Source organism: Odocoileus virginianus, chromosome 12 (assembly GCF_023699985.2).
Source record: "Odocoileus virginianus isolate 20LAN1187 ecotype Illinois chromosome 12, Ovbor_1.2, whole genome shotgun sequence".
Taxonomy (NCBI): Eukaryota; Metazoa; Chordata; class Mammalia; order Artiodactyla; family Cervidae; genus Odocoileus; species Odocoileus virginianus.
The window spans coordinates 11,082,572-11,109,772 of NC_069685.1; the positions used below are offsets into that span (position 1 = coordinate 11,082,572).

Genomic DNA, 27,201 nt, shown 5'->3' on the forward strand with positions numbered 1-27,201 from the left:
CGCAAAACCTGAACAACCAGAGAACTCTAACTTGTCAATGATTTATTCCAAAAAGTCAAAAAAAAAACCAAAAACAAAAACAAAAATTACCCAAAAAGCAAAACCTCAGCCTTTCTGCTGCAGGGAAGTCAAGTATTACTACATCTCAGGGCAGTTTTCTCTGTCTTACACACATCATATAAATGTGGATTTGGGGGAAGGGTCATTTTTTATAAGCAACTCTTAGGCAGTGTTCAAGTTAAAAGAGAAATCCTGCCTCAACAAGGGAACTATTTCTACCAGTGACACCAGCTTCTAAGATTTCCTCATCCAAGCCATTTGAGAGATGAGAGCAATGACAAGTGGGCAGGGGAGGGGAAAATGGAAGGGTGATGGGTTGAGCATTAAAAGAGATTCCTCCTAGACTGATTAAATCATTTCATCTGGCAGTAACTGATACCTATTAGCCAGGAGTAAATGGTGGAGAGTAAGGATGCTTCTTACCCTCATTACTGAGTTATGAAGTAGTTTTAAATGGGGGCACAATAAATACAATTGTTCTCATCTTCCATTAAGTCTATCTACTCTTCCCTCTAACCCTGCTCTCCAGTCACACACACCTCAAGGGCTAAAGGGACATGCAGGAAACCTCTGGACGTTTCTTCTACCCACCAGTATAGGATTCTGTAGCAATAGGGGCAGAGCAGAAAGCACAGCCTCAGCTCTCATTTTGTCTGCCAGCAACATCCGGCTCCCCTCTGTTTTCCACTGGCTATCAGATGCTCTGTGTGATGGCAGAATTGGGTGGTAAAAACTAACTTTGAAAAATACAGCTTGGAGTTATGGGACCAGCAAAATGAATCACAAAACTGCAGAATTCTTATCTCACTGGGTTGTGAGAGGGAAAATTGCTGGGTTTTAAGAATGGCAAGCGATGTTTGGCACATTTCAGCTCAGAGAAACGTTTCTTCTTCCACTTTGTTCTCCTGCTCAGAATGGATAACTCATGTCACCTTTAGGGAATTTCGTGATTTTTATTTACAATGAACGAGCTCATATTATCAAGACTAATTCCCAGCTACATGCAGTACTTCCACTTCTCCTGGAGACACATGGAGGATCCCTGACTGAATGGAGCCCTTATGGTTCCCTGTGATGTGTGCTCCCTAAGTCATTATAGCTCCCTTTTTTTTGTGGGGCATCGACTCTCCCTAACGTAGGGAGAAGGCAGACCAGGTGTGGTCACTCTGCATGTCTTCCTCTCCCCAGGGAGAGGCAGGTATCATATCATCTCCTGTTAACCACCCATCTCCCCCGAAATTCCCTCTTTCCCCCTGTTCACCTCCCAAACCCTGAGAGAATTCGAGTGCGGGAAGGGGGGTTGCTGGGGGCACGGGGGGGGGGGGGGGCAGAGGGGGGTTTATCTTACTCAAAAAGAAAGCAGCAGGAGGGGAGAGGGGAAATCAATGAAATTATTTGGGAAATGGAAGAATAGGCCCCTCTGACAATACTGACTGTAATTAAAAGCTCTCAGGGCTGCAAAGTGAGAGGTTGACAGAAGAGCAAGCTGCCAAGCGATTCTTAACTAACCCATTTAGGGCCATTTGGCGAAAGCTAGAGACTTAATTTAGGGATGTGAACCCCACATCCTCAAAAATGACTTTCCTCTCAGAAGGTGTCAGAAGTCCTAGTTGGGCAGCCAGGGCTTGAGTTCTCTCCTCCACTCACCCCCGCCTCTACCCCCAAAGACCAGCAATTCTGGAGGAAGTGGAGAAAGTGGCTGCCTTCATTCTGGTTCCAGCTAAAGAAGTAGCATTGCTAGTTACCACCTCAAAGTTGGTATCAAAATGACACAACTGGTGAGCCAGGCCACCGAAATCTGGAGAGCCCAGAGCCTGAAGCACTGAACCCTGTTTTCGCAGGGACCCCTGATCTAATCCTGGCTCCCCATCCCGGCTGAGCCCGGCCGGCGGGCCTGGTCCTTGCGATCTTCCTGGGCGTCACAGACGGTTTCCACCCGCCGCACCCGCGGAGCGGAAACACTGCCCCCAAGACATCACGTTTGAGCTCCACGCCAAGGCAGGCTAGGCAGGAAGGACACACACCTGTGGCAGACAGAAGGTCAGAGCTTGTCGGGACTCTAAAAGAGGCAGGGAGTCTGGAGCATCTTCCTGGGGGAATCGTGCGACTTGGATAGACTAAGAAGGAGAGATCTGGGGTGAGTTTGAAAAGTTTCACTAAGGCATGCGGGCCCCAGGGAACAGTCTGAGTGTACCTCTGTGCTGGCTTGTGAAGGTCCAGCTACGTGTGAGTTGCTGGATGGCAAGAAGCCAGGAAAAGAGGTTTTCTCCTTCTCTTCCGGCCTGTGACTTCAGGCCAAGCCCGCGGAGGTTTGGGGAACTCTGGACGGAGGTGTGGCTCTCCACGCTGCAAAGTGATTTGGTTCATCTAGGATCGGAGCAGAATAGGTGAGGACGATTCTGGGCGAGAGTCAGGGGCCTTCCTGCCAAGTCTACCCTTACGTCCTTACAACATACATATCTGGACCCTTGTTCTGCTGTAGAACTTAAGGTGACTCCCCCCTCCCCAACACCACGCCCAAAGGGATTACTGTCTTCCCTCACTTCCACTATCAACACCTTACACCACTAACTAGGCCAATAATTCCCCAAACCAAGAACCCACTCTAGAAATCAGGGAGCTTCCACCCCGTTTAACCAAAATGCACAGAGATGCAGACTGCCACTTAGCAAAGCCCAGAGGCCCACTGAGAAAGAGGGACTTTCTTTCCCAGTGTGTATTAACCCTCCATCTCCCAGCGAGTCCACCAACCTCCCAGTCACACAAGGCCTTCGGAAAATACACTGCCCCAGCCACTCATGCCTGTCAATCATAAGATGTGGACTTACGCCTGTCAATCACTTACAAACCCATCAATTACTTGTTTGTTTTATTCTTTTTAACCAAAGTTCATTGATTAACAGGACGACTCTGGCATCTTACAAGTATTCCAAAAGCCAGTTGGCTTCCTTCAAAAATATTGGACACAGACTTCTGATTTTCTTGTGGCCTTCCATTACTTAGGGAAACCTGGAAACTACAAGAGAACCCGCCCGTCAGAAACAAAAAACAAAAAACGAAACTCACCAGCAGACACAGATAAAGACTGTGAATATGCTCCCAGGGCCTAGATAATGGGAGGGTTTGGGGGAAAGAGGCTTATGAAAAATTATACCTAAATTTTAAAGATCCGCGACTCAGACCCTGCGTAGGGGGAGGGTGTGGGGGGAGGGATGCTGATGGCTACGCGGGGTCTGGGGACGGAGGAGGGCTCTAGCTTTCCGCCGAGTGACAGCTGGACTAATAGCTACAGAGCCCGTGCGGAGGTGGGGGCGGCTGAGGCTGGGTGGGGGCAGTAATTACTGGCCCGGCTTACCCGCCTCCCTACTTTAGAGCGAACACGGTCTTTTTGAGCGTCCCCTGCGCGCTCAGCTCGCGCTCGGCCTCGGGGCATCCTGGAGCCTGAACTGGGGGGTGGGGAGCGAGGGGGAAGTGCTAGAGGCCTTTAAATCGTGGTTCCTAAAAGACTTCTGAACTAGAATGTCCCCAAGGCCTCACCCTTGCAGGGCTGTGGAGTAAAAGAAGACCAAGCAGAGACTGCTCCGTGCCCAGCAGTCCTCGACCCGGCCCTCATTAGTGACCCGGCAGAAAGTGAGGAGTGGGGTCGGGGGGGCGGGGGGGTAGACGCTGAAGCGGGTAGCCGCCCGGAAAACAGTGATCCATTTGATCTGGCTGCACAGGACCGAACCCTTTCCACGCGGGTGGAACGAAAGGCGAGGCCAGGTCTCGGCCTACACCCACCACCTCCCCTCCTGGTCCCCAGAGCGCAAACCCGCAGAAGGCGCGCCCGCTCCCTTGGGTCCCAGAACCCCGCAGTTAAGTGTCCGCCGAGGGAGCCGCGCTGGGGCGGGCGGAGAGGAGGGGTGAGGAGTCGGGGCTAGGTTCTCCACCTCCTCCCGCCGCCTCCCTCCCGCAGGCTGGAAGCCTCACGTAGTCTGGGATTTTTTCAGAATAATTGATGGGTCCAGTTCTCCAGAGCTTTCCCGGTGAGAGCGCGGCGGACCGCGCTAGAATTTAAATAGACGTGATTAGTAAAATGCAAGGGGGCGAGGAGCCCGGGCAGCTTTTCCTCGCAGGTTCCTGGCTGGGCGCCTGGTAAGGCGGCTGTTGCCCGCCCCCCGCCGCCCGCAGGCTCTAGGGGCCACGCGGGGCCGGGGCAGCTCTGCTCCCCACTCCCTAACACTGTGGCTCTGGCACTCGCCCCCTCCCAACCAGTTTCTCAGAAGCTTGCACCCCGAACTGGAGCAGAGGGGAGTTGCGGCTGGCTGGGAACCCGAGGCCGGCGGGGTACAAAGTGGTGGGAAGCCAGCGGGTGCGTGCAAAGATCTCGGTTCCTCCGCATCTCCGGAGCCGGCCAGGCGAGCACGAAGCCCTAGCCCTGAGCAGAGAAGAAGGCCTCTCTGTGATCACGGTCCCCACGTCCTGCTTCTCATTCTCACTGCTCCCCACCTCTACCTCCGCCATCACCGGTAGCCTTTGCTCCTGGCTGCTGAGACCGCAAACCCCGGTCTCGGAACTCAAGGCGCCCCTTCACTTACCCAAAGCTCTAAGAAGGTCCCCTCCACAAAGAAGTGACCTAGGCTGGGGAAAGCCTTCGCCTTCGCTCCCTCTCACATCCCTATCTCATCGATTTGTTCCTGAAAAGGGGGCTGTGCATTCTTATAACATCTACAGCCAATTAATATTGCATTAACTCTATTTAAAAAAAAAAACAAAAGCACCAGAATACTGCACCCTATCAAAGCCATCTATTATTCACGGAAATGTAATTGGAGACCTAAGATATGTGTGTTAGGGGCCAGTGGAGGAAAACAGAGTCGTGACAATATTTCAGAAAGGAAGGGAATCCGAGGGTATCTAATATTTAATTTCAAGTCTGTGGTTTTCTAATTCGAGATTAAAAGCAGTCACGTCTTTGAAGCCAGACAGTTGGTATAAATGTACAGTTAAAATATTCTATTCCACGGTCCCTAGACAGAGCTCTCTGCTCGTCCCAGGCTTCATTAAATTTTTATTATCATCCCAGACTAGAGCAGGGAATGAGCGGAAAGACTGTCCATCTAATTGCAATTGATAAAAAAAAAAAAGCTCTTAGATTTCCCCCCTCATTTTAATATATTAACAACAGTTTTCTTCCTATGTCCAGTCTTTCCTAGCCCTGTGATGCACACACTTTATCACATAGACACCTTTCCCAATTTCCAACAGGCATGAAGCTTGGCGGTCTTCTCTGCCCTTTGAGAAGGCCTGGGGGGTGGTGGTGGGGTTGTTGATGCGAGTGGAGGGAGAAAGGGTAGTGGGGACTGGCTTCAGAAAGTGATGCTATATGCTGGGGGCGGGGGGCGGGGAGGTGACATCAGTTCCTGAAGCATCTGGTGAAAGATCAACTAGAGACAACATTTGCACAAAGCTGGTTCTTCCCGTGGCACGATGAAAGCACATTGTTACCCAAACAAAACAAACAGATTATTAGACCAGGCTGCACTTTTTGACAGCCTTTCCACTGTGTGGGATGAAAGCAAGGCGTAATATTTTCATTTTATTTCTTTCTTTCTCACTGCTGCCCCCAAAACACACACACACACACACACACACACACACACACCCTCAAACCGTTTGTTCTTCTTGAGCCTTCTTCCTGTGCTACTTATCTGTCACACCAGAGGCCTAGGGTGTGTGTGTGTGTGTGTGTGTGTGTGTGTGTGTGTTCAGGAAGCCTGTCTCAACAAGGGTACTTCAAAAAAAAAAAAAAAAAAAAATTGAAACTGGTATAAATAAAGCTTTTCATCTCCAGGCAGAATAAAACCCACAGTTTGCTTTCTGAGCAGCTTCCTATTATCACATCGCCACTTAATTTTATTTCTATTCTCTCCAAGTTAAATAGAAAGACTGGCTCACAGGGGAGCTGCCGTGTGCCTACAGACTGGGGATATCAAGCAGAGAGACTCACTGTGCAAAGTTAATTTCAATTCCCGAGGAGGATTTCACATTCCGGCTGGCTGTGACCCACAGTAATTAGCTGAGATAACTAATGATTACTTACTTATTCCTTGTAATTATCTGGATTTAATAATTCGCTGTGTAATTTATTAATTCGCTCATAATAGCCTTTCAGGACTGGGAATGGCTCCTTTAAAGGAGCAAAGGAGGGGAAATTTAGTGATTCTTTTTTCATTGTCATAAATCTGTCTCCTGACAAATGTAGATTTCAGAAACATTTCTATCATCATAACTATCCAGGAACCTTTGTCTTCCTTTTTGTCCTACCAGGATGCCAATCCAACTTCTTTTTTTTTCCTTCTGTTGCAGGCCCTCTCCTTAAGATCAAATGAAAAGTAAAGCTCAGTTTTAAGTTCTAATGTAGACCGTTAACCTAGAAATATAAATTGTTGTTGCCAAACAATTGAAAGGATGAATTTCTAAACTTGCTGTCATAGCTTGCTTAGAAAAAATTGAGCTTCATTCTCTGAATAATAAGCCTTTTAAGATCAAGCAAATTGTTTATTGCCTTTTCCACCAACTCTTAAAGAGCTGCCCCAACAGATGAAATTGAATTGATTCATTTAAAGTTTAAATAAAGTATTTTACACCCCCCCCCCCGAAATTCCAGTTCTCTTGGCAAAAATGAAGATCTAGAATCTCTCCTTGATAGTAAAAGACTCAGTTATATATTGTTATTTATTTTTAAAATACATTTTCTAGAAGTGAGGATAGGGTTCCTTTGAACGGAAAGCCCAATTACTTCATTTACTTTTCATATTTCTATTATATTTCCCCAAGCTGTGTGTCAATGAAACTCAATCTATAAAGCATTGACCAACTGATTTAATGTCAAATATCAAAAGAAAGTTGCATTCTTTCTGGATAATAGTATTATCCAATTGGTATAGATTGTACTTAGCTATTAACCAGGCCTTAACAATCTTTGCTATTCTCCTTTCCACTTTAAGGAGTCACTCCTTTCCATTTTAGACTTAAATGATTACACCATAAAAATGGGATCATTTGCCATTAAAGACATTAAAAGAAAACAAACTACGTAGTTCTGAAACATCAGATTGAGGAAGGCTAGATATGTGACTAAGTCAATTCATAAAGTATCTTTTTCCAATAAAATAGTCATTGTGTACCTTAGGAGAAAAAATTAGGAAATGAGTCATGAATGCCAATAGATTTGATTAATATGACAAGGATCATCAGGCACTATCTGCTATTTATCCATCTGAGTATTTTGAAAGCCAATATCAAATGGCTATTTCTCAACAATTTGTACACAGTACCTTCTTGTCTTACCTTTAATTTGTCTTTAAGACCAAGCCTCTTCTTTTCAAATGCCTTTGTTTTGGTATTTCTCTGTAACTATTATTAATAGAAAACTTACAGAATGCATTTCTTTTAAAAATTCCACTTTTTCATAAAATAAGCATATTTAAGCAGGCTTAAATAATGGATAAAATTTCCATTTTGTAGGCAAGAAAGTTTTTTTTTAATCCTTGTAATAACATAAAGAAGATGAACTTAAAATGTGATAGTTGTAAAAGTCCAGGAACACAGGAGACAAAGAACACTTGATGAATGAAGGAGTAAATATAGGCCTTCACTCAACTGTTGAAGTAAATGGATAGTTGCTTTTCTGTCACCTCACTTACAAAAACTTAGGACAAACATGCAACATGGAAGCTACATTTCAAAATGCACTAAAAAGAACACCTGTGTCATTTCTATCCATTATATTTCTCAGTTTCTACTATTTTACAAGATTTCTCTCTTCATTTAAAAATGTTATGTTTGTAGAAAGAATAACTGACTCACCTTTCTCCTAACACATGCTAGATAACAGCTATATATAGGAAGAAGGAGGTGTTATTTATTGAAGATAATTTTTATCCTAGATCAGAAGTCTGGTTTGCTATATATTCAAGCCACTTAATTCATTTTCTCCACTCAAGAAAAAGTAAGCAAGCAGAAAGTTCTCCTACTGGCTGGAATTGTACAGTCAAACGTGTTGGAGCAAGAATGAGTCATGTGGTTGCTATCCGTGGTGCTGAAATCAGTGCCCATTACAGTGAGATTGAAGGTAGGCTGAAAAGACTTTCAGTAAGACTGAATCTAACAATAGGTGGTAAAGTGGAGAAATGGGGTATTCAGCCTTCAAAACACAGAAATAAAATCAAACCATCAATATCACTATATATGGGATTACAATTTTTTCTTTTGAATCCCACAACTTTCTCTATTTCCTTAGATATCTTTGCAGTGTATCTCGTTGTTTCTAAATGGACATATGAATTTTGTTCTTTTGGTTATCTTATTTCAGTTATAAAGAAAAAAGTCCTTTCACCCATTATCCTTCCAACTTTCACAACTCTTGCTGTTACTTCTGAGAGTCATAATCAATTTTCCAACCATATTTAGTTCCAACTTGAGCCACTAAAACAATTTTCATTGGCACATGGGATATTTTGTAACCTCATCCTCAAAATAAGAAATATTACAAGACAGTTCCACCTTAGAGGGGTAACTTCTCAGGTTAGCAGAATTACCCATATAGGATGGCCTGTTCCCTCCTTCTTGTTGGACCTATAATTAATATGATATTTTAATCATACTAATTTCACAGAAATAGTATAAATATCTAAACCAGAGCTTTCCTGGAAAAAAGACTTTAAAAACTTAATATGTTTCCCAACTGTTGTAAGAAGCCTGAAAATTATTAAAATTGGTGAGGAGGTTTCTTGAAACTAGGATCAGAAAAAGAAAAGTTGATGTATCAGATGGGCAGAATTTTTTTGTGCCAAACCACTAGTAGACAACTTTCACCAGCTTTGGTGTCTGGATGAGTCATAGAAAAGGGGCAGAATTTTTCATCCCTAACCACCTAAAATTTCTTCCTCAGCCCCACTCTGCCTCTTGCAGAATGTGAGTTTCCTTAAAGGCCATGGAGAAAGAGAGAGAGATGCTTTACTTCATAACCCAGTAACCTGGGTGCTTCCTGCTCTGACTGCGGTGTACTGCTCCTTAGGAGTGGTGACTGAGCCGAGAAGTATAGTTGGCTCTCCCCTAGGCCTCAACCAGGGTGTCCCACTCCCCCAAACAGGCCTTAACATTTGCCACACCCAGTCTCCCAGTGCTGCTAAAAGCTGAACCGAGATCCCTTCTTCCTTTTACCTATGCAATATCTCTGCTCACAAAGATTCTCTTCCCAGAATTTTGCCGATCTGGAAAAAGAACTCCAAGTGAGGTATTTGGAGCCAATGTTGTGACCTCATCTGCGACAAAAGCAAAGCACCTGTGAGAAGAGCTGGGCTACTATAAAGCCTGTTGTTTTCTACTTTCCTAGAGAAACACCCTCCACTAAACCCAAGTCAAACTTTGGCAACAATCACTGCGTAATAAACCATCAAAATGTGTTTCTGCTTTAAAAAAATCCCTCATCAAAATAATTCCCATGTAAATGATTTAAAACAACATCACATTTTAAAAGCCATTTAATTTTAATAGCATATTTTAATGAAAAAAAGCAGCATACTTTGCCAATAAAACATTAAAATCATCTCTTCAATGAAAGACAATCAAACAACACCAAAAATAACTTAGTACATTACCATAGTAAATAAACCATCTAGTAACAAAAACAAGAACCAGGTCATATACAGAATTCAAGACTTCAGAGAGCCTTAAATGGAACAGCAATACAGCAAAATTTGTAAGAATATATCTATATGTGCATCATTTTGAATGAAATATTTACAATAGGTACCAGTCATCATGTACCTAATTCTTTTTGTTGTTCCAAAAGAATTCTACCAAACAATATGAATTTACAAGCAGTGCACTGTCTTTCTTATAGTTCAAATTAGTTTTTCTACAAACAAACCTCCAAAAGGAAAAATGGAAGGAGGAAGGATTCTTGTAAATGGTAAAATGTAGTCCACAAAGCAATTGAAAACTAGAAGACTGAAATACGTTGGTGAAATCTTAAAATCTGGAAGGGCAAACACCAAGTGACAAACGCACCTAAAGCTAGAAATGATGCATCATATTCATGCTTCCAACTGCTTGACTTCTCTTCCATTAGAGGTGTGTGTGTGTGTGTGTGTGTGTGTGTAAGAGTGAGTGAGAGAGTGCATGTGTCACAGGGACAGTGTGGGAATCCCCATTAAATATGTAACAAAGTAAAGAATACTTTGGACAGTGAATCAGGTCTATACGGTTAAGACATCCATTACTGAGTATTGACTCACAAATCAGAACACTACCAGTGAAAACAAAGAAAAAAACAACCTTCATTCAAAGTGAGAATATACAAATGGGCCAAAAGGAACACAGTATAAGAGGAAAACTGGATAAATTTAGCAAATTCATTAAACATAAAAAAATTTTAACTTCACTAGCTATACTCCCCCCCCCCGTTTGTTAAGACTAAAGAAGTTTAATTAATTAGAATGTGCACAAATTAAGTTGCTAGAGAGATAAATTAATAATTTACAGAGGGTTGTTCAGCAATAATCTAATAATAGCTTTCAAGATCAGTGAACACAGCAGGCGCAATGCCTTTCTTAAGCATTAACACTTCAGAGAAGGAAGAAGGGGGTAAGAACCACAATAAAAATATATATATAATATACAGTGTAAATGCAGAAAATCTGCCATCTTTTTTTTAAATTCAAAATACTTTAGAGATGTCTCTATCACATTAAGCATTAACTCTAGTTTAAAGTTTCAGTCCTGAATCAATTTCTATTTCTGAAAAATAGCTGCAAAGTGTACTTTTAAACTTGAACAAGGGTGACGTCTTTAGGAATAAAAACAAATCTTACTTGATCATTCTGGGGGCCTTTTAAAAGGCTGTCTCGTCTGCCTTCCTGCAAACAGCCAGCTCCAGACTTCCTCTGAAGAGGCCGAGGTGCTTTTCCGAGTGGGTGGGGTCGAAAGGGACAACTTTGCTACAACTTGACAAATCCCTTCTTTTGTTTTTCTTTCCTTTGAGAAATCATTTTCACATTCTCACCGGGCTTGGGCTCAGTAGCTCACGCGTTCGCTCGCTCTCCAATCCTCGCTTTCTCTGGATTCACATTTACTGGAATTGTTTTCAGGTCGCCAAAAAATGGAAAGAAAAAAGGCAAGAGGGGTGGGGTGGGGGAGAGATGAGGAGGGGGCCTGTCCCTGGAGAGGCCTAAAGTGGGTCTCCTAAATGCCCGCGGAGTATTTCATTCTTTTCTGTTTCTGCCTCTGGTTGCAGAACCAGACGCGCACCACGTTTTTCTTAAGGTCCAGCTTCTCGGCGATCGCGGCGATCTTTTCGGAGGAGGGCCGCGGCTGGATGGCGAAGTAGGCTTCCAGCGACCGCTTCTCTGGCGCCGCGATGGACGTGCGCTTGCGCTTCTTCTCCGCGCCGTTGAAGAGCTCGGGCTTGGTGAGCTTCTCGCGGTGAGACTTCTCCGCCTCCTCTAGCCACGCTTGCAGGATGGGTTTGAGCGCGATCATATTGTTGTGAGACAAAGTGAGGGACTCGAACCTGCAGATGGTGCTCTGGCTGAGCGAGCCCACGCCGGGGATCTTGAGGTTGGCCAGCGCGGAGCCCACATCGGCCTGGGTCACCCCCAGCTTGATGCGTCGCTGCTTGAAGCGCTCGGCGAACGCCTCCAGGTCCCGGGGGTCGGCGTCCACGTCGCTCATGCAGCCCATGTGCGAGGGCAGCCCGTGCGCGTGGGCCATGCTGAGAGCAGCTTGGTGCATGGGGTTCATGGTGGCCATGTGCGGCGCGTGAGCGGGAGTGGACACCACGGCGCCGTCGGGGCCCGCCATGGCCCCCAGCGCCAGGCCGGGGCTCAGGTGCTCCAGGAGCTCGCCCTCCAGCGCCTGGTGCGGCTGATGGTGGTGGTGGTGGTGATGGTGGTGGTGGTGGTGCGTGCCCGCCAGCGCGGACGGGTGCGAGATGGGCACGGACGAGGAGGAGGCAGCCGAAGTGCAGGGGATGGTGTTCATGGTGTGGTAGGTGGCGTCCGGCTTGAAGGGGCTGTGGTGCGGCGGGTGGTGGTGGCTCTTGCTCTGGGAGACGATGTCCACCGCCGCCAGAGCCTCGGCGCGGGCCAGCAGACTCTCATCCAGCCCGCCGAATATATTGCTCTGCAATTGCAAGTAAAAGGCACACATTACTCTCAGCAGGGAATTGTGCGCACTCTCTCCGGAAGCTCCGGCCCGGCGCTCCGCACCGCCGCCGCGCCTACAACATTCCCAGGACGTTAAAATAATAATAGTAATGATGATGATAACAATCCTGAAACGAGCGGGTGAGGAGGAGAGGAGGGAAGCCACGCAGACAAACCAAGAGTGCACGAGGAGGAGGAAAGTGAACCTGCAAACACAACGCAACACAACACGCGCACAGGCAACATTCCAGGTCATAAAAATTAATATGAAAGGAAAGACCCGCTGAATACATAAGCGAGAGAGAGGGGGGAAAATTGGTTGGAGGTGTGGGGTGATTTGCTGTGCAGACATGAAAAAAACATCAAGCAGATAAAGGGGGCTGTCAAAATGTGCCTTTAAGCGGTGATTATGCAGAAATACGCACCGGTGGGGTTGGAAGACACGCTCTCCGCATCGCCTCGGAGCCCCCGCCGCTGCCGCCGCTGCTGCCACTGCTGCTGGAGCTGCTGCTCCGGCCTCCACCGCCCCCGCCACTCCCGCCGCCGCCGCCGGCAGTGCTCGAGCTGCTGGGAGAGCTGGCGGAGGGCGCCGCGGGTGCCGAGGACCCGGGCGAGGCACTGTGCAAGGCCGAGTACTTGGGCTCCACGTGCAGGCCGCCGCCGTGCGGCATGCTGAACGCCTGCTTGCTGTTCAAGGACATCATCATCATCTTCCCCGCCCGCTCGGGCGCCGGTCCGAGGCGCACGCACTGGCCCCGGCTGCTGGGACCCTCCCGAGGGTGCTGGGCGAGAGCCGAAGCGGGGAAGGGCGATGCAAAGTTGTGCTCACTCGCCGCCGCTCCGGGCTCTGCGCTCCTGGCCCCGGCTACGCGCTCCACCGCTGGCTACTGAGGTCAGTCTGAGCGGATGCTGGGCTTCGCTTGGCGCTGGCTGCAGAACCTGGGCGCCCGAAACTGCCCCCGCTCTTTCGCGGCCGCAGAGTTATACTCCCCTCTCCCCGCGCCTGCCCCCGCACACTCCGCCCTCCCTCCCTCCCGCGCGCCTCCGCCCGCCCCTGCCTGGAAGCGCCGGTTTCTCCAGCTCGGATTCTAGCGTCGCCCCTCTCCCTCTTGGCTTCCTCCAGGCTTTGGTCCTTTCTGCTCTCCTGACACCCCCCTCCCGCTCCCCCCGCCGCTCCCCTCCCCGCGCCCTCCGCCTCCCCTTCCTGCCCCCGCCCGCGCGCTGACGCCGCCGCGCCTTCCCCGCGCCCCACGGCACTCACAGCCGTCCCCAGCTCAACTCTGCCGGGTGGCCGGGTCTGCGCTCCAGTCGCTGGGCGGTTCCTACCTAAGAGCCGACCTCCAGCCCCTCCGGCTTCCTGAGCCCAGTATGCGCCTCGCCGGGAAAAGAAACTACTAAATAAAGTTGCGGGCCAAAGCGACCTCGGCTGAGTTTTTGCCTAGACTATAACGAAAGCCTCTTACCTGGCTGCCTCCCCCGCCTCCTGCTTACTGCTAAGTTGCAGGCCTCCGCCCCCAACTCGTCCTACCCTCCCTGACGCTCGGGTGACCCCGATCCTTGGCTCGCGACCACAGTGTGAAGAACGCGGACCCTGCCGCGGACCTCGACGCTCCGTGTTGCTCTGCGCTTCCGGCTGGTACGCGCAGTGGTTGGCGCTTGGCTCTGCGCCCCCTCGGCCCGGCGGGTGCCTGGTGCCGAAGGGACCTGGGGTCGACAGGGCTGCAGGGCTTTCTCTGACACTGGGTTTTTCACTGCTCTCAGCGGATTGGACGGCGGAAGAGCGGCTCCCGTCGCCTGTGCGCATGCGACTCCCCCCCACCCGGTGCCCGCCGGGCCCCCGGGTACTCCCCCCAACACCACCACCGACAGACACTCCTCTCCACCCTCTTTTCTCTTCCTCCGGATCTTCCTTCTCCTCCTCCCTGTCTCCAGTTCAGTGTGAGTTAGGTCTTGGGCGGATCCACTGGCAAACCCTGCTACTGGATTTATTATCCTTCATTAGCCACAATCAAAGAAGGAAGGGGCGACTGACGAGAGGCAGGGCCAGAGATCACAGAGCGCATGTGCTGCAAAAAGTCCTCCCCACCCGAACACACACACACACACACACACACACTCACACACACACGCCCTCAGGGGCTGGCACGAGCCCCACTTATCTTCATTTCCACAGCCGCTTCGTGCAGAGAAAGCCTATTTTTAGCCAACACTTTGCTCGCACTTTTGTCCCAGAGCGGACCACTTTTATTAGAAGTGGACACACACTCTTAGTTCCAGTTGTGAAAGAAGCAGGCACTCTCCTACAAGACACGCGCGCGCGCGCACTCTACCTTCCTTCTACTTCTCTCGGTGTTGGGGACTGCTGTCACCGCTCCCCTCCCGCAGCGTGCAGAGGGAGCGGGGTGCCGGCGAGGGTGAAGGCCCTGAGACCCGCACGCTAGAGCCCGCGGGTGGCCGGAACCGGACGGGGGCGGCTGGGAGCAGGTGCAGGCACGCGGTGCCTGGGGAAGGCGAGCAGGTGCGAGAGCAGGCGGTAGGCCTGAGAGGCTCTGGCGCGCGCTGGGACAAAACAGAGTGGCAAGGAGCGTGGCGAAGGGGGGCCCTCGAGTGGTTGGCGCCTGGAAGCCCTGCGGCGGTGGCAAGTAGGGGGTCTCTCGTTCACCCATGACCTCTGCGGGTCAGGATAGCAGGTTCAAGTCTGGAGCTCAGTCCTCGGGAGTCGCCGGAGTACTAGCAAAGCTGAAGCGAACGGCGCGCGACGGGCTCTGTCCATGGTGCTTAAGCCCCTTGCAACTCCAAGGCTTGCCTTCCTCCTTCCGTACGTGGAGGACAAGAATAAATAGTAGCCGAAGGGAATTCCTACTAGCAGTGTTCCCGAGAAGCAGCCCAGAGAAGCGTGGACACGGGGCTGCAGAACGGTGTTGACATGAATGAGTGTGGCTTGCGCCGGTCGCTTCAAGTAAATGCTTAGGTGTTTAATTTCTACCTCAACACCAGCCAGGGTAATTTCAAGGAAATTTTAAAAAAGTGACATTGTACAGCTCTCACTGTCTCAAGCTTCGAGAAATGAAATAAATCAAAGTTAAAGGCTTGAGTATCATTTAATTATAGTGCGAATAGCGCTTTGAAAGAAGTAGAACAACATCTCTAAACAAATTATGACTGGGCCAGGAAGGAATTATTAGATTGAAATTTCATTTAGGCTCGAGAGACACTGCGCTTCACTGTGTAATCTGCTATGCCTCATCTGATTTGTATGCTTAATTCAGCTTGACGAATTTATTAGTTTTCATAATAGTGAAAAAATTGAGCAGTACTATGAGCTAATGCCTTATGTGTACTATAAATTGTATGTCATCGTGGAAAGACTGAAGTCTATAGAAATTTTTTTTAATGTCGGTATAGGAGGGAGGATTTTTGTGCAAACGGTGGAGAGGTTCAAGCCAAACTCCAGAGTTGCTGGGTCTCACTGGTCCATTAACATATCATCATATTAATTAGACTACTTCATCAATGATATAATTTCAAACTTCAAATTATGTTCTAATTAACAAGAGTTGTCCACTTTGCTTAATCTTCAAGAGGCTTTGGATGATCTAATTAGTATAAAGTGTTCAGCATCTCTAAAACCTAAAAGAAATCCATTAAAATGTTTTTGGTGTGTACGCTATCTTACTGTGTAAGAACCAAAGGTCTAAAAGAGTGGAGGAGGAAAATAACTGGAAGGCAAAGGTATGCATCTACCTAGTTCTTCCAGATTATAACACTAAGGGAATCACAGGAGAAATTTTGGGTATTGCACCTCATACACAATGTGTTTATGTATTTAAATAAAGGTATAAGAATATCAAGGAGAAAAAAAATCACAAGGGGAAAAATTCTTCTCTTTCATTAGGTGCCTAATTAGATGTAAAGCGAAAAGCAACCCTGAGGAGTTTCCCAAGCATTATTGTGGCATCAGTCAGCTGAACTTGGATTGCAAAATCAAATATTTGGGGGTGTTTTGAACCTCTCCCTGTCCCCTCCCCCTTCATTGAGCTTAATTACTTGCCATAGTTGTTTTAATGTATGTTGTCACCTGGGAGTATTGAGAAATGCATATCGTTAATATGAATTAATCTTGATTTTAATAGCAACTGACAACTGATCTCCAAAATGCTAAACACTTGTCACCACTTCATATTGTAAATAAGATAGTATAATAAATTCATGAAATAAAGAGGGCACTGTTGAAATGACTGGACAAACTTTGTTTGATATGAAGTTTAGTGATTAAAACTATTTTAAGCAGGACAACTCCCAAGAGAATATTTTCCTGGTGTCTAAAATCTATACATCACTGAATTAATTTAATACAACTTTTAAAAACCTTTCTGGTATTTTTCAATGGTATCTCTTAATTCCAGATCAAAAAAAGGGGGGAGCCCTTTATTCTAATTATCAAGGTGAGACAAATTAATATGTGGTTGTAAAGCAATTCAGAAGTTTATTTACCTGCATTCACATCCTCTTAGAAAACACACACTGTTTTTTCCCAAAAACAGGTGAGAGTTAGATTTCTCCTTTTCTCACCCAATAAGAAAATGAACAGCAGTGATCATGTTGTATTAGAGGGGAAATGCAATTCTTCCTTCGTCACCACGACTTGCAATCTTGAAATCTCTCCTACCAGAAGTGTCCAGAGTACCAAGCTTTTTGCGGTGTTATCAATAAAACCCATTTTGGTTTTGCCCACAGGCAGTGTTGCAAAGTGCACCAGCAAGTGTGGAAGTTGCTTTCTGAGGAAGTAAGCCTCCAGTCCCCCAGGTAGCGGAAACAATCTAAACAACAGGAAAGTTGAAAATAAACCCAAGGGACGCAGCAAATGGCCCAACCTTGGAATCTGCTTCATATGACCTCCACATACACTTTTATGTCCAAGCATTTATCTGCCCTGGTGCCTATGCACACCTTCAGACCTACCTAATAAACTGAAAGCAGAGAAGTGATTTTCTTTTCTTTTTCTTGTAAGAAGAGAAATAGAAAATGAATCAACTACATGGGTGTCACATGTGTGTGACTACCAGAGGGGCGCCTTTCTTTTCGCCAAGCCTCTTTGTTTGACAATAGCTTCTGTCCCATTGCTGCCAGATGCGATAGATGTGACCAACTTCCCTCCCGCGGGCAAAGAATCGCTTGAGGTTCCACTCAAGCTCCCTGGCAGCGGGGTCCCTGCGGTAGGCACCCCCTCCCACCCCGAAATCAGCCCGCAGCCATCCCGAGAGGGAAAATCACAGTCTCCGCTCCAGTATCTGGGACCTAATTTACTATTAAAATTTTAAGCAGTGCATTCATATTTTACTGGACCTAATGTGTTTTATTAAATTTTAATCCATTAAGGGCAGTGTGATTTCTCTGTATTTCAAACAGAATTGAGTTGGATTACAAGGAAGATTTTTTAAAAAGTGAGATCTGACCCCTTTCATCTCCATCCCGACCTCGGGTTGTTAGGGCTTCAGGGAGGAAAGGGAGAAGGGATGGATTCTCCCGCGTCCCATCTTCTCAAGGTCAATCTGCTCTGGATCTGAATAGACTCCGACCCCCAGAGCTCTCTCTGCACTCTGCAGCGTAGGGCACAAACTCCTCCATGGCCTCCGCTGTTCCCAGGAAGAAAGAGGAGGAGGAAATTAGCCCTGAAATTGAGCCCTCTGGGAGCGCCCAGAGAGCCCAGCCACAGTGCGGGAGGGGCGGGGAGGAGGGCTCGCCAGGACTTCTTACGCCCTGGGGCGATTTCGAGGAGTAGGGGTGCGTTTTGCTCAAACACCTTTCCTCTTCCAAGCAAGTCCACCTGCTCTTGTGTTTGTCGCTAACTTTCTCTCTCCACTGGCTGCCCCCCTGAGTCGCAAGTCCCCTCCGCTTAGAGGTCGGAAAGAGTACCCCTTTCCCCCAAAGCTCCCAGGAGCCGCCCGTGCGCGAGGGCGCACTCTGGCCCAGTGCCTGCCTGCCTAACTCTAACTCTCCACGCCTCCAGCTGCAAGCACTCGGCAAGAGTTTCCGGAAACCTCTGCATCCGGCAGTTCCCAGGCTCTCCTGGATCGAAATTCGGGCTCGCAAACTCCTGCTCTCCCAACAACGTCTGGCAGGGCGAATGGAAGAGGGCCGTTGGCGCTCGGGAGCGCGCACTTTGAGGGTCGGGAGAGACTGGCTCCCCGGCCAGGGCCTCGTAGTGGCCGGACACGCCAAGTGGGACTCTCTAGATAATTCTGGACTGAGGACAGTGGCCGGGCAGGGGACCAGAGGATGAGAAAAGGCAAGGTAGAAAAGGAAAGCAACGCTTCCCTTTTCCCCGGTGGAGGGAAAGGCGCGGAGCTGAATTTCAAATAAAGCAGGCTGACTGGGAAGAAGGAACGCGGGACTCGCCAGCCCCAGGCCCGCTGGATGCTAGCAAAGCTCCTAGACGCCTTCACGATTCCGGCGGGTAGGTTGACTGAGGTCGAAGTGGGCCGAGCACTGGCGTCGACCAAGCTGCGGAGCAAACACCACAGGCGCCAAGAAATTAACAGACGCCCGAGGGAAAGAGTGAGTCCTCCGTTTCCAACTCCTTACTCCCCAGAGCTCCAGGGCGCGAATCACACTCTTAGGCACGGACACACACACAGACACGCTGACACCCACGCATGCAAACACACAAGTGCTAACACGCACACTCACTCAGATTCACACCTGTTTCCTCCCCACTCGCCGTGCAGAGGGGAGAGGGGCAGATCTCCGCCTTCTGTGCCCAACAAGCGCCCCTGTGTTTACTTTCCCGATGAAACTGTTATTTTTCCTCGTAGTGAATTTCCCTGGTCGGTGTGTTTACCTCTTCCCAAAGTTAAGTCCAGTCACGAAATCAAACTTAAGGCATTGGAACAATCAATGAAGACTTTTTGCAGTCCATGGCGCCTTGCGCTTCCTGGAACTAAAATAAATGCAAGAAATCGAAACTTAATTACTTGAAAGAAATCCAGAAATCCCTCTGCATAATTTATCCAGTCATTTTTCGTGGCGTTTGTGTTCGGTGCAGTGTATGTTAAGTTTATACTTCGGGCCAAGATCTGGTTTCCTCCACGGATTCCTTGGGGGTGACTCCACCCGACCTCAGACAGGACTTTTGCCTTGCACTAGATCCCCCTTCTTCTTTATCCCCAGAGCTGATGTAGTAACTTCTTCTTTTTTTTTTTTAATTCTGAGGTCACCAACTGTAATGGTACAAGAATCCTGGGGCTGAGTGTTCTGTGTAGTTAAAAGATGAAAAAAAAAAATCTCACCCATTTTCTCTTCTTTTTGCTCACTGGGGCTATAGTCTAATTTGTGTGAGTTGCCTAACACTAGATCTGAAATCAGGACCCTTAGTAAATACAAGGCAGGAACATTTCTGTGAAGGAACAGTGCCCCATCAGAAAGTGCCAATCTGCTGGTGATGGAAAAATTGATTAAAAGGTAGACTTTTCCCTTCTCTCCAGGGAAATTCTCCCTCTTCCTCCCTCCCTCTCTCTGTCTCTCTCATTATCTTCCTAAGGCACACTACTTGAATATTTGTTCCTACCACACTACTCTTCAAGGTGTATAGCCAGACCACAAACCCAGTACATTCGTTTCTGCCTCTGATATCTGTTCCTTTCAGACTCATTCATTTTCTCCTTTGGTTGCCAGTTAATTGAGAATCTTCGTATTCATAAAGTGCCAAAAGATCTTCATGGGAGGGGGTTATGAATGGAGATGATGCTCCTGTGTTCAGCTTAAACATACTGGCTAATATCAAATGACTTTTGTACGTATTGTGATTCTGACGTTGAGTCCTATTGGGAATTTAGATATTTCATGATTACTAAAGCTATGGCTAGTGGATTTGCAGAACAGAACGGTCCCTGAATCTATTAGCTTGGGGAGGGTGTTTCCAGAAAGACAAGCTTTCTCACAGACATCTTATAGAAATCTGAAGTATTGTTATGAAAGAATGAAAAATACATTGGGGAACAGCTTGGAAACTGAAGTACATTTTGATTTAACTTACATTAACAGAAATGTAATGTAAAAGTGAAAGGATCTAACAAAACCATTAATAATTAAAAAATAATTACAGATAGTCTATCCTTACTATTCATAACCACTCAACACTTTAGACAAAGAAAACGGAATACTCTTAATGGGAATGAGATGTGAGCAGACTGCTAATGAGAAGTTAACCAAGGACTGTGAATTTGTCAAAGGAGACGAGTTTCCTTGTTCCCCTCACACACACACACACACACACACACACACACACACACACACACACTTAAATGCTCTCAGAGTTGGCTTAGACCTTCCTTTTCCATCAGAATATACACTGAGTGTCGGTTTATGCAACAGAAATCTCTTGAGCAATAACAATACAGACCTTATTGAATTGTGAAGATCAGGGGCACCAGATGGTTTGTCTATTAACCATCCTCACTGACAAATATTTATAGGTGCCTAAGAGATCCATGCTTCTGTAATAGATTTTGGTTGGACAATTCCATCCCACAAGGATTTCACAAACCTATGAACCTCTAAAGACAGCATTTATTTCTAGTCCTTGCTTGTGACCGCTTTTTAAAAAAGATGTCATTCTTTAAGGATTCATTGTCATCTTTTTTCTTTGTACTTTATACATTCATTGTACTCCTCACCAGAGGAGTTGCATTCCAGTATTTTTTAAATGTGCATATTAATTTTTCTGTTACCTAAATTAGAATTATTTTCTTTCCAATATGAATTTTCCAATGTTCCAAGGCTTTAGAGCAGTTTCCCACATATAATCATGCAGCAAACTTTTAATCATGCAATAGACCTTTAAGAAGATGTTAGGAAGGAAGATACAGTGATTCCATTCTGATTTTCACTGCATATTCTTCTTTATTTTGTTTGAGAGTCACATGGGACTGCCCTAGAGTGCTTCTTGATGTTTGGAGACCCTGGGAGGAAATCAAAGAAGCCTTGCGGAAAGCAAACTTCACTGCCTCTTTGCAGAGATAAAGGGAATTCTTACAAAAGGAGAGATTTGCAGACATACAACTGGAATTCAATGAAGTCATGGCTGAGGCATCTGCTGAGAAGCTACCAGGAAGTGGAGACCTACAGCCCATGTCAAATCTTTCCAATCTAAAGAATTTGAAGCTTCCTTCCTTCCCCATCCCCAGATGAATTAGAGACAAAACAGCATGCCTTTTGTAGGAAACAAAAAAACCTAAGGAGAAATGCTAATGGACTGCCCGAAAAGATTATAAACACTCCTTAGCTGTATAAATATGACCTGAGTGCATAAAAGATGGTAGAGTCCATGTAGGCATTCATTCTGTTTCTGTTTAATGCAGTAGAAGGACATTGTGATAGTAATGATAGCAAACACATTTAAGCACTTTATCCTTTCTTGAAATTTTGCATATTGTCCATGATTTGCCTGTAAATCTTGTATGTATAGAAATGAGTGAGTCAATCAGAGAATTTTAATATTTGTACCTAAGTATGTGTCATTGTCTCTGTCTACCGTTCTCTCCTTTATATGCCTATGTAGATCATCAAGATAAGAGTTCAACTAACATGCACTCTGAAAGATGTAATAATTTGGTGCTTTGACTAGATTTTCCTGATATGCACTTAAGACATGAAATTGCTCGAGTATTATGACCATCAAGCTTTATTTGAAGCCTTAAGATCTCTCCTCTTCAAAATACAGATTCTATATGTTCTGTTGCTGTTGTTCAGTTGCTAAGTCATGCGACCCCGTGGACTGGAGCACTCTAGGCTTCCCTGTCCTTCACTGTCTCTTGGAGTTTGCTCAGATTTATGTCCATTAAGTCAGTGATGCTGTCCAACCATCTCATCCTCTGCCTCCACCTTCTCCTTTTGCCTTCAATCTTCCCCAGCATCAGGGTCTTTTCTGACGAGTCAGCTCTTTGCACCAGGTGGCCGAATTATTATGATACTTTGTGATACCATGTGCTTATCACACCCCTTCTTTGCTTGTCAAGGGTAAGGCCAAGAAGGTGTTGTCAGCCTTGTGCTTATCTGACGTATTCCTGTATTCATAGTCCATTGGTTTCTCCTGGACTGCACTGTCTAGTCTGGACCACAGGATCAGTCATTTCTATAGTAACCATGCTAGCCATGGTTATCTCTTTACTCCCTTGCCTTCCCTTATCAAATTTAACTCGTCCTGTTTTCTGCACTTTTGCCAATAGGCTGATGATTGACTGGCAATAAGAGAATAGGCTACTTTCTCTTTAAATTGTAATTTAGGGACCTCCCAGTGACTCTAGTGGTAAAGAATTTACCTGCCAGTGCAGGAGATGAAGGAGATCTTCCATCCCGGGGTTGGGAAGATCCCCTGGTGGAGGGCACGGCCACCCCCTCCAGTGTTCTTGCCTGGAGAATCCCACAGACAGAGGAAACTGGCGAAATACAGTCCATGTTGTCACAAAGAGTCAGATATTATTATAATTTATTATATATACTATATATCAAATAAATATATATAGATATGTATATCTGCAATAGCTTGAAACCTGGTTTCCTTCTAATGCTCCTTCCTCTACTACACAACCTGCGATGCTGAAAAGTACATTTCTCAGGTTCTCCTGCAGTTCAGGTCCTGGCTGTGAGGCGGAGGTGTGGCTCGGTTATTCTCTGTTGGTGTGAACCCAAGAGGAGTGGAACTTTCTTACAGCCAACAGCTGTTGCTAAGAATGGTATATTCCTGAAGTCTGTGGTTTCACCAGTGTCTTCCTTATTCTCCTCCTGGGATACAGCTCACGACTTTTCTGGCAAACTAATTTTCGGCACTAATTTTGGGAGTTGTTCCCAGAAGTTCAGTGTATAGTCTAATGCTTCATTCTTTTAAAAAGCTGTGTAAGCACACGCCTGTCTGAAATCTGTGTTTGTTTAAAACAGATGAAGTCGTTTCTGTGAATTGCAGCTATACCCCCTGATCTCAGGGCTTCCCAGGTGGTGCTAGTGGTAAAGAACCCGCCTGCCAATGCAGGAGATGTAAGAGATGTGGATTTGATCTTTGGATCAGGAAGATCCCCTGGAGGAGGGCATGGCAACCCACTCCAGTATTCCTGCCTGGAGAAGCCCGTGGACAGAGGAGCCTGGCAGGCTACAGTCTATGGGGTGGCAAGAGTCGGACGTGACTGAGTGACTGAGCACCTACTCCATCCACTCCATCCTTCACCGTTTTCTCTACTGCCCAGTATCTTTTTACTCACCTTTAATCGACTCCCCATCTCACTCCCTAGAGAATCTACTGCAAACATTTTCCACTTTTGCCATCATGACTTTGAACATGTAATCTCAACTCACAGTCTACTAAGAAAATAGTTCACTTTCACATATTTCTTAAGTTTTCTATTTCTATTTCCTGTGTTTTTACCCAGCCTCTCCTTGGATTCTCTCATAAGTTCACCTCCTCCCTCAAGTTAACCCTTAACTTAACTCATGATTTCCCATCCCCTCACTGCTCTCTAAACCTTGGTCTGTCAATTTACTCTTTTTCCTGCATCTTTAATTTTTCATCTCCCTTCTATCTCTCCTTACCCTACTAATATACTCAAGATGCTTTGCCTGTAACATTTATTTTATTAGTTGTGGCATGTGGTATTTAGCTCCCTGACCAGGGATCAAACCCAGGCCCCCTGCATTGGGAGCTTGGAATCTCAGCCACTGGGCCACCAGAGAAATCCCTGGCCATATAATTTAAATAAAACAAAAACTCTTTACATTTCTTTCCTCAAATATCTCTCTTCTTTTCACCATCGAATTTTGCAAATGTTAGTTGTACTTACTGCTTTCATCTCCTCACCATCCAGTCTCTTCTAAACTTCCTAACTTGCTACTGATGATGCTGCCACATAGAATACCAATGGCCTTTTAGTTTACACACTCTGGTATTTTTCCCAAAAGCACAGGTTTCAGTGAGGAATTTTGTACTGGTCCTACCAGTTATTGATTCCAATTCCCATTTTACCCCTCTGAAAATTGTGGGTAATAATAGCATGTTCTTCCCCCAGAGTACTTAGTGGATGGTACATAAAGGGCTTAGCATATTTCCTTGGGTGTGATAAGTACTTGATAAACACTAGCTAATGATACAATACCAATAATAGTCTTGGAATGTGAGTGTTGATAGTTCTCTCTTTCCTAAAAAGATTGACTTGGATCTCATCATATGATCTGTAAAACCAGGATTAGCAGCCTCAGTGGGCTCAAACTTTAAACCAGATTTTGGCTTTTCTTGGTATTCTTTTACACTGTCATCTGTCCATCAAACAAGGCCAGACACCAGTGACCCATCTCCCCAAGGCTGTTATCAAAAATGTGGGCTTGTGTATCATTTATTTGTTAACTCAAAGGCACATTCAGAGAAACCAGGGGCTAATTATTATTGATTAAATGCTCATAAAGACCAAAAATTTTGTCACCAGACTTCCCCTACCATTTTACCATAATTTCTAGCTTATTTCCTCAAAAAGTTAATAAATTTTTGAAAGAACACCCAGTATCTACAGCTGAGCATATGGGTCTTTTTCTCAAGTCAAAAGTATTCTGCACATATACCTTCTGAAACATGTTTCCTTTCTTCTTTTCCTTGGCTGTTCTATTTGCTGAAAGATCTTGATTACTTAAGGATCTATCAACTCTATTTCTGCCTCTCCCTTGCTAATTCCATCATTTTCATAGTTCCTGTGTGCGTGCATGCTATGTCGCTTCAGTCATGCCTGACTCTTTGCAATCCTATGGATCGCCAGGCTCCTCTGTCCCTGGGATTCTCCAGGCCAGAATACTGGAGTGAGTTGTCGTGCCCTCCTCCAAGGGATCTTTCCAACCCAGGGGGTCGAACCCACATCTCTTGTGTCTCCTGCATTGGCAGGCGGGTTCTTTACCACTAGTGCCACCGGAGAAGCTCTTCATAGTTCCTAATCTCACCCAAATGCCTCCGCACACTATACTGCCCTGATCTCTTCTGAAAGGCAGTTTCACCAACAGTTTACTCAATTTCTACACCTTCAAACCCAATCCCTACAGACCCATATCACTTTATTGATATTTCACTAATGAAAGTTAATACTTTCCATCTGTATAATTTTTTATTCTTGTTTGATCTCCCAGATGAGACTGTGAGACCCCTGAAGACAGAGTCTTTGTTCAGTTCCTCCTATGCCCTTAACAAGCTTATTGTCGCATCCTGTATAGAGTAAGTGCTTGATATCTATTCACTGATGGGCTGAATGAATGATAGTTATGATAGCAAATGATGTGAATTTTGTACATAAAAATCTCACTAATACTTGTTCTCTTCTAAATCTTTTTAGAACTTGACCCCAAATTAACAGGTAAATGACAGACTGAGAAAAAACATTTTCATTGATTAAAAAAGGCAAAGAAAAACTAGACTACACAACATACCTTTGAAGACTAACATGAAAAGAAATATATCAATAATATAGAAAGATGCAAATAAGCAATTTATAGACTGGCAAAGCTAAATGTTAACTAAGATTTGAGAAATGCCAAATCTCACTTAAGTAACCACACAAATATTAATTAAACGGTGAGATACCAATTTATAGGTATCATCATCATAAAATTGAAAAGTTGGATAATATCTAAAGTAATTAACAGTGTAGGTTAGAAACCATAACACAATACTGATAGAAGTATAATTATTGGATGGCCATTGTGGAAGGCAAGCTGATAATTTCTAGTAAATAAGACTATGCAAATACATTCTGACCTACCAATTCCACTGCTGGGTTTTAATCCAAAGATATTTTTCTACAGATACAAAAGGTGATATTTGAAAATATTCCTATCAGTGTTGTTTATAATATCAGAGAGGTGGAGGCAGCAGTAAAAGTAATGACTCTATGGCAGTATAGAAAAGCCTTAAAAATTTTAGTTGAGTGAAAACTGAACAATGTATGTAATATAATGCTATTTTTATACTTGAACATTAAAAAATCTGTGTATATTTCAAAGAAAAAAATATATATACACAAAGATAGACTCAGTTCATTAGCATAAGTGCCATTGGCTAGAAGGAATGTAACTGGGAAAAAAATTCATGAGGACACATCTAAAGCCTTAAAGGATCGTTTTCTCCTATGAATCCTACTTCTAGGAATTTCTCCTTAAAAAAAAAAGGGGGGGGGAAATAACATTATGCCCATGAAGATGAAAGGCAGTTTTCCTTTAAGGCAAAAATTGGAATATCCAGTAACAGAAAAATAGTTTAAAAACTGAAGTACAGCCGTATTGTTAAATACATACTATAATCATGTTTTAAGAGAATACTTAATGACATGGGGAAAATATATTCTTTAAGAAAAAGCAAGCATGATATAAAACAGAGATCCTTCCTGTTTAAAAGACGTACGTAGATGCCCAGAAAATAGGGAAAAACTATTTCATTTAAAAGGTTACATTGTGAGAGATTTTAATTTCCCAAATTGTTTGTGATGAACTATGTTCTTCTTACCAGAATTACATGTGTATACAGACTTAGATCATGGCATCTGATCCCATCACTTCACGGGAAATAGATGAGGAAACAACGGAAACAGCGACTGACTTTATTTTGGGGGCTCCAATATCACTGCAGATGGTGACTGCAACCATGAAATTAAAAGATGCTTGCTTCTTGAAAGAAAAGTCATGACCAACCTAGACAGCATATTAAAAAGCAGAGACATTACTTTGCCAACAAAGGTCCATCTAGTCAGAGCTTTGGTTTTTCCAGTAGTCATGTATGGATGTGAGAGTTGGACTATAAAGAAAGCTGAGCGCCAAAGAATTGATGCTTTTGAACTGTGGTGTTGGAGAAGACTCTTGAGAGTCCCTCGGACAGCAGGGAGATCCAACCAGTCCATCCTAAAGGAAATCAATTCTGAATATTCAATAGAAGGAC

General features: G+C 45.3%; 1 protein-coding gene across 1 annotated transcript; it reads right to left on the bottom strand.

Moving 5' to 3' along the window:
- Positions 1 to 9,581: 9,581 nt before the first annotated feature.
- On the bottom strand, positions 9,582 to 13,217 carry POU4F2 (POU class 4 homeobox 2). Its single transcript, XM_020901266.2, has 2 exons — positions 12,677 to 13,217; positions 9,582 to 12,228 (listed from the first exon to the last, which is right to left on the bottom strand). The coding sequence occupies exons 1-2, from the start codon at positions 12,959 to 12,961 to the stop codon at positions 11,290 to 11,292; spliced, it is 1,224 nt and encodes a 407-aa protein (XP_020756925.1). The 5' UTR covers positions 12,962 to 13,217; the 3' UTR covers positions 9,582 to 11,289.
- Between the last annotated feature and the right edge of the window lie 13,984 nt (positions 13,218 to 27,201).